General features: G+C 42.1%; 1 protein-coding gene across 2 annotated transcripts in view; it reads left to right on the top strand.

Moving 5' to 3' along the window:
* GRM7 (glutamate metabotropic receptor 7) overlaps positions 1-13,066 on the top strand; it is a 527,701-nt gene that overhangs the window by 360,272 nt on the left and 154,363 nt on the right. For both annotated transcript variants that reach the window (XM_090021043.1, XM_090021044.1), the window contains exon 7: positions 6,276-6,415. In XM_090021043.1, the coding sequence (XP_089877169.1) occupies positions 6,276-6,415 (140 nt within the window). The remainder of the gene's footprint in view (positions 1-6,275; positions 6,416-13,066) is intronic.

Here is a 13,066-nt window from a genome sequence, read left to right as displayed (position 1 = left end):
ACTAAGATAAAACACTATAATAATAAGAGAAACACAATATTTATGTGCATTTAGTAATCTGGCATTTAGCAGATGATTCGTATCCTTCTCCAAAGGTGGCAGGGAGGTTCTTGGAAAGTAGAGAGGTTGAATGCTCATTCAATCATTTTAATAACTAGCAGGAACTAAACTATTTAGTGAATTTTGCCTCATTTCCTGCTCAAAGAATGCTCACCACTAGATTACAGTGCCCTCAATTTCCTGTCCAGAATTTACTGGACTGATATTTTGCAAGATTATGTTCCCCTCTTATTACAATTGGTCACATAAACCACATGGTGTTGTTTTCTTCCTTTGTAACTGTCAACTCATAAGCAGCGTGGGGCCCAAAGAAACTGCCGTTGCTTTGCATTTGACAGGGAGATGTAGAAGAGAAAGAGCCTTTTGGAATTTTTAGATAAATTTACATCAGTCATTGCTTAGCTACATATGCCTAGCCCTAGACAATATTGCTGGGGAGGGAAAGGCACAGAGAGAGCACAAATAAGTTTCCTTTAAGATGTATTATCCTTGTGAGAGTTTACTTTTCCCTTGTTGTATTCGTGAAGAACTATTTATATGTGTTTTCACACAGAGCTGCAAAGTTTCCTGTTATTGTCATTGTGCCATGGCTCTGGTGAGATTCGGGGGGCCCTGTTCACTTTCCACACTGAGCCTCTGCCTCGTGTACAATATTGCAGATGTGTTAGAAGTGTAAAACATTCTGTCACCAGAGTCAAAAGTAATCACAGGCTCGTCCATAGTAGTAACAGGGTGGGCCCAGGTTTTGCAGAAGGGATTTTGGGAACCCTGTCTTCCTATAAGTAATGTCCCATTCCTTGTAAAACATACCCCTTTGAGACCATAAGGGTCTGAGCTGCAAAAGCGATGGATGGCTTGAGCTGCACATTTGTTTTGTCATTCGCGTGAGCCAACTTCAGTTGCTCAGCCTCACGGAGCCATGAGTGGTAGGGCGAGTAGTCAGAATTGCTGTCACCACGTTCAGTCCACCCTGTGGTTTAGGAGTGGGGAATGTCTTACACATTATTGCAGTTCACCAAAAAAGTATGTTGAGGCAAGATTATGACAAGTGCACAGGAATGAGGAAATCAAAAGGAGAGTGTGTGGAACCCATTCACAGGTGGCATGGTGCTTTCCTTTGCTTGGGGAGTCATCCCCAGGCATGCCTCTAGTGGTTTGACATCCCAAAGGTGGTAGGAAAGAAGCAGTTGGGAGACCCTATCCAAAGAGATACAGCCTAAGTTGCTCAGTGTGTCCCGGGGCTTCTTCCGAGAGAAGTTTAGTTGTGTACTGCTCTTATGAGGGTCACTAGCTAAATGCTGCCATTTGGCTTATACCTCATGAAGTCTCACACTCTCGTTTCTGTAATCAGGTTTGTAATGAAAACAGAGAATAGTGTAACGTGATTCCTGTTTCTGTATTATAAATGGAGGGAAATGCCTTCTCATGTACCTTACGCCTGTGATCTTCTGATCCTGATTTGTATAGCAGGGGTGCAAATAGATGTACTTTTAACCCTACAGACAAAACCATCTTCCCTTTGCTTGCTTCAGTTTTTTTCTTTCCTCCCCTACAAAGATCATGACGTTCATGAAGCAAGAGCTCAAGCAATCTTTTAATGAGTAGAGACTGTGAATTTCTAGTAGGAGCTCAGTATGAATTCCAATATTGTCTTACAATCTTGAGAGGAGAAAAAAAACGGATGCAGTGAGATTCTGAATATTAATCTCACAGTGCAGTGATGGTATTTTTTCCTGATGACCTGAAAAAATGAGGGATGCTTTTTACATGAACTCTGCAGGTCCTTGTCAGAACTGCAGTGACTCTGAACTGAGTCATAAAGAAACACCTTAGATAGTCACATTTATCAAGCACCCTACCCTTCTCTTATTAATTCAGTTCCCTTCTTGATGAGTTTCTTGTGGTGATTAAGAGACAGAAATCCTACAAAATCAAATAAATCGTGTCTTTTTTCAAACGAGTTCTTCATGTGAAGAGGCATCATGTACAGCATGTCTAGTGAGAGTATAACTTATTTGTTGGGAACGGAAGGTGAATTAATATTTCAGAGCACCACTGAATGTTCAGGCAGCCACAGGAAGGAGAATGTTGCTAGGTTTCTAAGTTGCTTTTTGGAAATGCGGAGAAACTAATTCTCACTATGTTTACTGAAAGAGGACAAAATTCAATTTAAGTCAGCTTTAAATATCTAGAAAGTTCCTGCTAACCTGCTGTAATCATTAGAAGAAGAATAAAAATAAGACATCACATTGGCTAGGCAAATATTAAGAATATGTTTCAGCCTGCAGGTTTTGCAAATGCCCCTGTTTGATATTTTTATAGTTTGCATTAGGAAATCAGATAAAGAGCACAGAATAAAATGCTGTAGCAGTTTAAAAACACACCCCAGAAGTCACATGATGGACACTGTGTGCCAAAACATGCAGTCACAAAACCCATCAGGATTGAAAACTGACTAAAAACCAGAGGATTTGTATTTATTATGCCAAACCAGTTACTCCACTTTCAAAAAGCCAGTCAACTCAGGGGCTGCATCCACGTGAGTGTGGACCTTTGGTTCCCCGAGGACAACTGGTGGTGGCACACCTGGTGGCACGTGGCAAGTTGCCCCAGGAGGAGGAGGGGAGGCTTAGCTGGGGTCCTGGGGGCTTCCCAGGGCTGCAGCAATGGCAGTGCAGCCTCTTGAAGTCTGGCTGGAAGCTGGAGTGTGGCTCTGGGCAGCCAGGGTCCAGTTTTGAGCATGCACTGCTCCACCTTTTTTTTCCCTGCAGGTTTTTTGAGCCCTGGATATCCAGGGGTAACCCCCCCATCTCTCCCCACCTTCCCGGCACTGCTTGTTTGGACATGGCCAGAGAGAGGGTTTTTTTTATGTGGGATCCAACATGATCATCATAACTGTCTGCCGTTTGGCAGACATTGAGTAGCTTACTCTCACTCCCCCCAAGAAAGCCACTCACAGTTTTGTGTGTGGTGGGGTATAGATTTTCAAATAAATTTAGAAGTAGAAATGAGGATATGCCTGGTAAAAAAACAAAAAAAACCCAGATATGCATTTATGCTATTCAAATACATTTTAAGAAAAGTGTAACTTAAAGGTAAACACATATTAATAGGTAATCACATTTAAGTGATGTTATTAGTTATGACATGAAGTATAGTGCGTGACACTTCGGGAGATTTAAAACAGCACTGTGTAGGTAGGGAAGTGGCAGATATGATGTCTGGAGGAATTATGCATATAGAAATCACGAGCGGGCATGATGCATCCAGCCCCAGATTCAGAAAAAGCACTCTAGCGTCTGCTTAATTAGAAGCACAGTCTCAAGTGCCTTCCTGAATCAGAGACCCAGGGAGTAAGCACCAACAGCAGTTACTACTCCTGTTGAGCAGGAGAGATGCACGTATTTAAGAGCTACACAAAGGAAGCCATTTGAAGGGTACAACAAAAGGTTTTATTTTTCTTGCAAAACCCAGAAGTTGCAGACTCCTGAGCACCATCCACTAGCACATTGACTATTTCCACATCTACCAACATCCCTCTTTTATACGTACTCCCGTAACAATAAGCATTCTCTGTAGCAAGCTCAGCAAGCTGTGTTTGTTGTACAGGGCTATAGTCTGGAAGGCGTTGAATACTTTCAGTAGAGTTAATGGCTCACTATCGCCATTATCATCTGCAAGCACTCAAATTTGCCACTTCTTTGCTACTTACTGCACGTAATGAGGGCTCCCCGCCTTCCTCCCTCCCCAACACAGTCTCACCAGGGCTGCCATCATTTGATTTCTAGATGCCATTTAAAAACCGGGTATCCTGCTCATCTGGGTATGTGACATTTAAAAATTCTTTCCTTTTTTTAAGGCAACTTTTAATCTTACCACTAATGTTCCGCTTACCAAGTTCACCCCTCATCTACTTAAGCAAAAAATGAGCATATAGATGCCTGAGTGTAGATGTCTGTATGCAGTCAGTTAGCTATCTGCATTACTCCCCGATTTCCAGGGTGTAACCTCAGGTGATACAAGATGTCATGGTTTAATTGACTTAATTGGAGCCAGGATTATTTGCATTGGCTATGAATCTTCCCCTTAGTGTGTAAAAAAAACCCATCCATTTGTTCATGTACATGTTGTTCCTTTGATTGGGTCTGATGACTATAACTACAAAAGTTGATGATGCCTTCTGGAAGTCCAGATCCATCTGAATTACCATAGTGTATGTGGGGGTGGGTGGGGGGAGGCCACAAGTAAAGGACTAGATCCAGGTGCCAACTAAGAGTCAGTGCAAGCGTGCCAACTGCTGCTGGCCCTTCCACTGCTGCTGCCACCACCCAAGGCAAACAGCTTCCTAGATCCAATCCTTTGTCAGCTGTGACAAAGCATAGTTTGCTAATGATACACACTCTTAAAAGTCATGATGAATCACATTTACTGTTTGTAGAGAGATAGTCATGTTAGTCTGGTGATTTACTGCTTGTGGTGACTTTCAGAAGGAGCCTAGGAATTGTAACCGCTCCTCCTCCTTCACCTAAGAAATGTTTTCCCACTGTAAATGTATTCTGGCAGCATTAATCTAGAATGACAATTAAATATCTACGAAGTACCCAGAGGGGGCAAGAAAAGAGAAGTTTCAGTAGAAGATTTTCTGTACCAGCCTTTGAACTTAATCTATGTCTGATCTCGAAGGAACTGTAGAATAGACGAGAAATAATTTACCAGGGTTAGAATTTGGAAACTATGCTAATTCACTCTTTCAAATCTTCTTTCACATACTGGGATTCAATGAAGAATGGGAATTCTGAAGAAAGCCATAACTAAAGCTCAGCGCTACAACAGGATAGATTTTTTCATTGCTTCAGGGGAAAAAAGTTCTGTAGTAGGAGGAAATTTTGAATATAGATATACTAGTGCATTGTCATGATCTTCAGTCTTGAAACAATATCGGTGTACCCCACTGAATAGTATTTTTATGCATCTTGAAATAAATGCTGTCTTTGAGATTTTTCCCCTAGTCCTATATAAAAAAAAAATATGTCTCTTTGAATACCCATGTAAGAAGGAGCCTTGCATCTGAATTAGTGCTACTGTCTAGAATGCAGATTTCCTGGCTAGAGTTTTCTTTCCAATAAATCATTTCTGATGTAATAAAAAGGCATCAAAATTCAGTCTGTCATCTCCCTATCATATGAAATGTGTCTAGTTTCCCCCTTTTATGTACTGGCAATGGATGTGCTAAGAGGGCTGGTGGTCAACCCCACTGCCCAACAAAGGGGGAGGCTTATCTAATTCTTACCCAGAGCTGACTAACGGGTGCATGGTCAGACAGTAGGACATGTAAAATAAATGATGCAGCTAGCAAGCAGGCTGTACCAGGCCTCCATTCCGGTTCTTAACAGCAGTAAACATTGTTGAGCTTGTTGCACTTTGTTCCCCCGATGCATCAAGCGAGTTCTGGGCTCTGTAGCTCTGGTGCTATGACTCTACCAAGCCCCTCTACCAATATAAGTTACAGGAGTGGGTCCAGAATCCGTCCCAAAGCTATTCATGACAAGGCTACCTGAAAACAGCAGGTATCAATGTCCTCAAGTCTGAACGAGGGAGAATACAAGGAGAGATTATAAGCAGTTTCCCTATGGTTTGCTCTGCTCTTTTCCATCCCAATTGCATGCTGATTACTAGAATAAGAACATATTGTGGAGGAGGGAGCTATTTCTGGATGCCCGTCAAGACTCATAAGACCTGGGCCGTCTTCTGACGGCAGTATCTCTCAGAAGCAGATGGAATATTTTTGGAGGGGGTGGAGGGGAATCACTTAGAAGTTCCATTCACAGGTCTGGTTTTCACTAACCAACTCCCTTAGCACAAAGAGAGGGGGGAAAAAGAGGGCAAAAGCAAAGCTCTTCTCATCTTTCTTGCTGTGTGCAGGGTGAGAGTGAAGGCAGATGTTATTTTATGGGCTTTTTTTTTTCTTTTAAGCCAGAGGCTATAGGTCTTGCTGGTTAATCACGGAAAGAAGGATAGGATTATGACACTGTCCCAAATGGTGTCCTATGGTGTCCTAAAGTGCCTGTTTACACTTCTGTAATGATGGATGGCCTCTGCCTGAGCTGTGATGCCAGTCCGAGAGCTTCCAGCCACGACCAGACAAATGAAACGAGTATTGTAAAGCTTTGGCATTTTGTTTGTTTGTTGTCTGTCTGTCTTGCTTCCTTCCTCAGGCAGTGCTGGCACACCAGTGATGTTTAATAAAAACGGGGATGCGCCAGGGCGCTACGACATCTTTCAGTACCACACAACAAACACCACCGCCCCAGGTTATCGTCTGGTTGGCCAGTGGACAGATGACCTACAGCTTAATGTGAGTCCAATTTACTCTTTGCTTCCTCATTTTCCACAGCATGGAGTAACCCAGCAGAAAATAGGGCTGGGACCTCTGTTACCTTTTTTATGTGGACGTAATTTTTTTCTGCACCATGCTCTGTTGCCCTGTGTGCAGCATGTTCTCACCTAGTGTCCAGTCTGCACTGATTAAAACTGAGTTCTGATGACCTTGCCGACTGTTATTTTTCTTTTGCATATCTGAACTCTAGCTGCTAACCAGGATGGTGGCCTTGTTCCCTATAATGCAGAGTTACTTGAAACTGCTGGGTTTTCAGCTTTCGAAATGCAAATTGCTCTGTGCATCTCCAGCTTGGTGCAAATGAAATGGATTTTTCAGCTGCTCATATATCCCAAGGGTTATTTTTAGGCATTTAGAGATGAGGCATTTCTTACACATGAGACCAATCCTTACGTAACGATGCTGACTTGAAAGGTAAGAACAGGCAAGCTGATGTCACCGTGTAAAAGAATGACTGACTCTTGTTTGCATCTGCAAAGACGACTTTTTCATCTGTGGAGCATGAATCTTTTTTCTTCATTTTTTTTTTTTATGTCCATTAAGAAATACCTACCTACCTATATATATATATATATAATATATGTGAGCATATGAGCAAGTGTGGCCCAGATGAAAAGGTGGAATATTGGATAGTGTACACTATAGAGTATTGAATACAGGAAAAAGAAATCTCTCTGAGCAGAGAGCATATCTCCCTGAACTGGTCATAGGTAAAAACACCCTCTATTCCAGTGTCTCCTATGGGGTGGGAGGGTGAGCATTGTTGGGGAGTTAGCAGTCCCCCTGCAACCATGAATAGGGTAGAAAAAAATAATCTAACACAGTAGGGCACTGGATTGGGACTCAGAAGAGCTGAATTCTGCTTTTGGCCCAGTTAGAAACTTCCTGTTTGGTTTTATACAAGTCATTTTTCCTTCCTCTACATCTTTTACCAGATTCACTTAACTGTCTAATTCAGTGCAAACCCCTGTGTGAACATCTCTATTTCAGTGTAGCAGGCAGTTTTCAGTTTAATGTAAACGTGTTCCCTGTCTATTTGAGGTGAACCAAAGGAGGCCACTCCTGTTGTGAAATAAGTACCTATGAAAAGGTTGTCGTTTTCTACTTGAATTTATACCTTTGCTAATAGGAGGGCAACCTTCCCAGAAAGTCAAGGTCTCCTGCTGATTTATACTGGATTTCCTCACTGGTAAAAAAAAAAATCTTAGACTGGGTTCGGCCATTTTTAAACCAGTCTGTGTGCTGACTTTCTGTTCTGTTACGGGTATAGACCGATTTTATGTAACAAAGTTCTGTTCTATTATGGGTATAGACCAGTTTCCAATCGCTTATACCGGTAGAAGTGTAATGTCTGTACCTGGCCTTGGTATGTATGTAGCACTGAAATAATGCAGCCATTCCACTTCCAGTTCAGTTGCTTCCATTCATAAGAGTGCCTCAGTATGGTACTGTCCTGAGCCAAAAAGACATCCTTTATGAAGCCCTTGGGTACTGCAGTGATGAGGACTATTAGCCCTCCCTAAAAGCTAGGAATATTGTAATATGCAAATGTAACTTCATCTGAAACATTTTCTCCTTAAGTTTAATTTTAATGCATTCTGGGTCTTAAATAGGTAATATAAGTAATTAATGGCATAGCCAAGGGCCACTCTTTGTACCCGACCATTATATTGCTTTTCCTCTTAAATTCCATACTCATTATGGGATGAGACATGTTTTTTGGCATTTTTCAATCTGCTATGTTTTATTTAAAGCAGACTGCCTTATTAATTTTCAGTTTACACTTCTTTTTTTTCCAAAATATCAATATTTTATTAACTAGGTCCTACTTTGTATAAATTACTCACCCTGACCTATTACAGTCTTAAATAGAAATTAATGGAGCTTGATTTTTTGTTTCTTTTTTTAACTGGTGAAGTTGTGTTGAGCATTTCCATAAAAACAACCCCCTTCACTGGACTTGACTAGATTCTCCTCTATCAGAAGGTTCATTTACTACAGTAACTTCTGTTCTGCTTGCCTGTGTATTGCACTGTCTAAATAAATCTAGGAAGCTGGATTAGTCCTGTTCTCATGAGAACAAGAAGCCTTGGCAATTTCAAAGTACTGTAGCTAGGGATTCTCTAGATAAAGAAACTGAAACGCTGGTTCTTACTAAATAGGTCCCAAGAGAAACAGACAAATCCTGCAGTTGCCTTGCAGGTTTATTTCTGCAGGTATCTCTGTGGATGTATGCTTTTAATGAGCATAATGATATCATGAAGGATTGTCCAGTGTCTGGTTGATTGGCTCATATTTGGAAAACCAAAGTTCACCTCCCTGCTTTAGTTAGAACTTCTTGGGTGGCTTTGGCGAGTCTCTTAGGGCAAGAGCCCAAAAGGCACTTAGGCCCTTAAGTCGCAATTTTGGAAAAATTTGGTGAGAGACAAGAAAAACAATCCAGAAAAACTCTGCCTAACCACTGGCTTCCTGAGAGGATGTAGGCACCTACTTTTCACTAATAAAATACATAAGCACCTAAAATTGTGCTGCTCTACATAGAGGAACTGTCACCACAGGAAGACTGAGCAGTGCGCTTCCTCCCTGTACCTGTTTTAGATTCACAAGCTAAGGCGTCCTGTGCCTTTGCCTCTTGTGGGACCCATCCAGTAGGCATGCTCAGACCACACTTCAGCTGCCCCAACAGTATCGACTCCGGCACGGAGGCCAGCATCCAAAGCTCAAACCTAGGTCTGCAGTCTGTGTATTCTGCTCCTGGAGTGGGCATTTGAAAGTTGTGCATTATGATACCCAGCATCACCATACCCAAGTCCCTTTGTCTATCATGGCTTTAGTCAATTAGTGCCTCAGTTCTCCATCAATAAAAGCTACAAAATAGTCCTTCCCTGCCTCACATGAATGGTGGCAATGCCATAGGAATTAGTGATTACATGGTGCTTAGACACTAAGGGGCTTTTAAGTGCCTAAGATAAGAAGGCTTTTGTTTGGGGGGGTGGAGGGGAGGATTGCCCTACACAAGTAAAATTTGGTTCTTTCCCCTCATTTTTATCTCCCTTGCATAATTGATGGGCAAGTAGATTTTCCTGTTTAGTTTTCATGACAATATTGCAAGGCTGATTTATATTTACAGATGAGAAACTTTAGTCTTGTATTCAGAATACCTTGGAGTAGGGAACAGGCAGGAAATAATTACTCGTCTTTGGAGAAATCTGAGCATGTTATATGCCCAGTTCTTAAGTATCTTCTCTGTATAGTAATGGAGGGCATAATTTTTTTCTGAAATCACTTGAGTGAAATATCTATTTGATTAACTGAAAAAAAGCTATAAAGTGAATCATCTGAGAGGCTTCTGGTTATCCCGTCTATGGGTTTTGTTTTGTGTTGGTTCTGATTTTTGTTTCTTTTTTTTTTCTTTTTCTGTCATCAACTCATCCTCAACTTACAAAACCACTTGTACAAAGTGTCTGGGGCTGTGTATTTTTTTTCAAGTTTGGTTGTTTCTGCACATCTTTGATTTCTCACTTCAGGCAGAAATACTCACCGAAGGCATGTTGCATTATTATGTACATTCATAGGGCTAGATTCTGAGCTCTGTAACAGCTGGATTAAATGAGGGATACCTTCCTTGGCTTGCGTTGAGTTTCTCTGGATTTATGCCACTATCTTCTGAGACCAGACTCTGCCTGACATCAAGTAAAAAAAAATATCTTGTAACTTCTTACTGTAACAAACTCTGGACATAAATAATGAGTTTTACATGAGGGAGAGAGACAGCAGTATAATCACCAAATCTCCTTATGCTGTGATTAATCTTTAACACCTCAACCAACAATTCCTGGGACTTAAATCACAATTTTGTGAAAATTCTGGCCATGTCTCAGTGAGGATTAAATAAGCAGATGTCTAATTTTAAATGGATTGGCCAGTGTTCCACTAAAAAAAAAAGTTAGGATGCTTTGTTCTCCCTGCAGTCAGGCTCTGATTACAAAAATATCCACCCGCCTCCCACTAAGAGGTCTTGAAAGTACATTCTGCCTCCCTCTGTTTCATGAAGATTATTTAAAGCTTTTCCAGCCCCCTTCATACCCTGCACACACATTCAATATTTATATTATGTCTCCTTTTTGCTGCTTGAAATGCCTTACTCTGGATCTGAAATCTTGCCAACTGGAATACCCATTCAAATTCAATCTCTTGACCTGCGGTACATGCCAAATTGCTCAGATTAGAGCTAATGCAATTAGACAATAAGCACTGCTAAACACAGTGATATTTTTCTCTAGAACCAGGTCTGTATTTCGAAGTGCCAGTGTTGAAGGGACATGTGTAGAATACAAGGTACTGCACAGAGAACGTCATCGTTATAAGGAGGAGAAATGCCTTGAATACCTTTAACAGTAAATCCATCATCATTCAGTTACAGTGGAATAGGACAGTATCTCGGGCTGTCAGTGCATATGTTGCACTATAAAGAGGACTGCGGATGTATGTTGCCAAAGGCTATATATTTTTTGAAAATTTACATTCAAGGAAAGAAACTGTGTTTTAAACTTGCCTATTTCTTCCCAGAATGCTACATGTATTGAGAAATTACTCCTGTCAGCTGTTTGTTTTCCCAGAACAGATGAGAGGATAGAGGAATAGAAAATTCCTTGCAAGACAACAGTCTATGGGAGCACGGGTGTTGGAATAATGTCTAAAGTAATATTACAAATTAACTTTATTGTTTCCACTACTGATGTGTACTACTGAAGTTTCTATTTTTTTCAGTGCTAAACTGTTTTACAGTAAAATATATCAAGAGCAGAAAAGGTTATAATCAGCTTCTTCACCAAGCCTCACATGCCGTAACTTCAAATTCACGGCACTAGATTATTTTTTAACTATTGTTCTTAGAGTCGCTGTTTCATCTGTGTTTTAGGCAGCATCAGAAGAACACTGAAAGGGCAAATTCCAGCGGAGAAAAGACATGGGCTCTTTTAAGTTCTTTTTTGTTGCTTGTTTTGTTATTAAAATACCATATATACTCAAATCCAACAAGGTGTCCCCCAATCAGCATGGGGGGGAAAGCCCCTCAGCTTGGATTCAAGTACAAGCCAGGAAGGCAGGTGGCTACTGTGGCTCTGGCTCCTGCCCTGATCCAGGGTCGGGTCAGAATTGGAGCTGCAGTGGCCACCTGCTCCCTCCTCTCCTCCACACATCCCCTGCAAGCTTTCCCCACTGCCTCTGCCGCCACTGATGCTGCTTACCATCCACTGCAATTCCAACTCCATTCTGGCCCAGGGCATGGAGTCAGGGTAGCTCTGGGACCCATCTGGCCATGCAACAGTGGTGGCAGTGACAGTGGCTGTAGTGGCAACAGCAGCAGCAGTGCACTGTGGCCAGACCACCAGAGGAAGCACTACCACATGACCAGCCCACGGTCTGAGCTATCCTGTACTCCAAGCCCATGGGAGTGAAGTTACAATGGATGGTAAACGGCAGGGGACAGAGGCTGCATAGAAGGGCAGAGGCTTTGGGGGCAGGTGAGGGACAGAGGTAATGGGCTAGGTAGAGTTGGGGCACATGGCAGTGGGTGCAGGCACCTCAGGGGGTGCAGGTCTTAGGGGCAGGCAGCAGAGGGAGATGGCAAGGGGCACAGTACTTGGGGGGGGGAGGACAGGTGCCAGGGGTCACAGACACCTGTGGGGAGAGGGATATGGGGAGGGACAAGGGGCAGGGATCAGGCTGCTTGCCTCTTGGCTGCTTAATAATCTTGGAATTACCATTGGGAAAGCACAAAGCTAAGTAAAACCTAAGGGTGCCTATACATGTGCAGAGAGGCTGCTGCAACACTCTTTAATTACAGCATGTCAGAGCAGACTTAATTAATCAAGTCTGATGGAGCATGGTAAGTACTGTGCTCCAGCAGACTCAAGTGTCATGTGTATCAGTGTCCCTGTGCTGAAAAATGATGGCAGGGACACTTTACCTAAAGCTCATTTGACAGGCTTTAGTTGAAGTGCCCTCACTTCTATTTTTCAGCGCAGGGACACTGATACGTACGTTGCTTCAGGTGCTTCGTTAGAGCAGCTCTTGGAGCCACGCTAATTAAAGCACCCCCGCCTCTCCCCCCAGCACTCCTTGGAGCATGTCTACAAACACCGTAAGAGACCTGCATTCTATTTCCATAGTTAGAAAATAGTATAGCATTTCAAAGGATGACCCCTTAATTTAAATAAAGTAGAAGGCAACTTAGCTAATAAAGCATGTTTTAATAAGACTGGTAGTAATTCGAGTTAAGTATGCTTCTTGGTTTCAACCTTGCTCCAGGTTGAAATCTGGACCCTATTGACTAAGTAACAAGCTCCCACTGACTTGAGAGGAACAGGGTGTCCCCCGTGCACCCCTATAGTTTTCCCATTTTCTGTTGGCTACAAGTTTTTGGAGTTGCTGGTCTTGTTCTATATGTCTGCTACGTAATAGGTAGAACCATGGTTGAGTAGAAGAGGGCTGCTGGGATATTTGAACACCAAGCTCCGTGGACTTTTCCTTCTGTGACTTAGTAAAGAGTAAGAAAATAGTATAGCATTTCAAAGGATGAGTATGCATTTTGGACATTTAGATCCT

The sequence above is a fragment of the Crocodylus siamensis genome, chromosome 11, assembly GCF_052110815.1.
Source record: "Crocodylus siamensis isolate JL-2025a chromosome 11, ASM5211081v1, whole genome shotgun sequence".
In the NCBI taxonomy this organism is placed as follows: domain Eukaryota; kingdom Metazoa; phylum Chordata; order Crocodylia; family Crocodylidae; genus Crocodylus; species Crocodylus siamensis.
The sequence above is the reverse complement of the archived record's forward strand: the minus strand, read 5'-3'. Positions and strand labels throughout refer to the sequence as shown.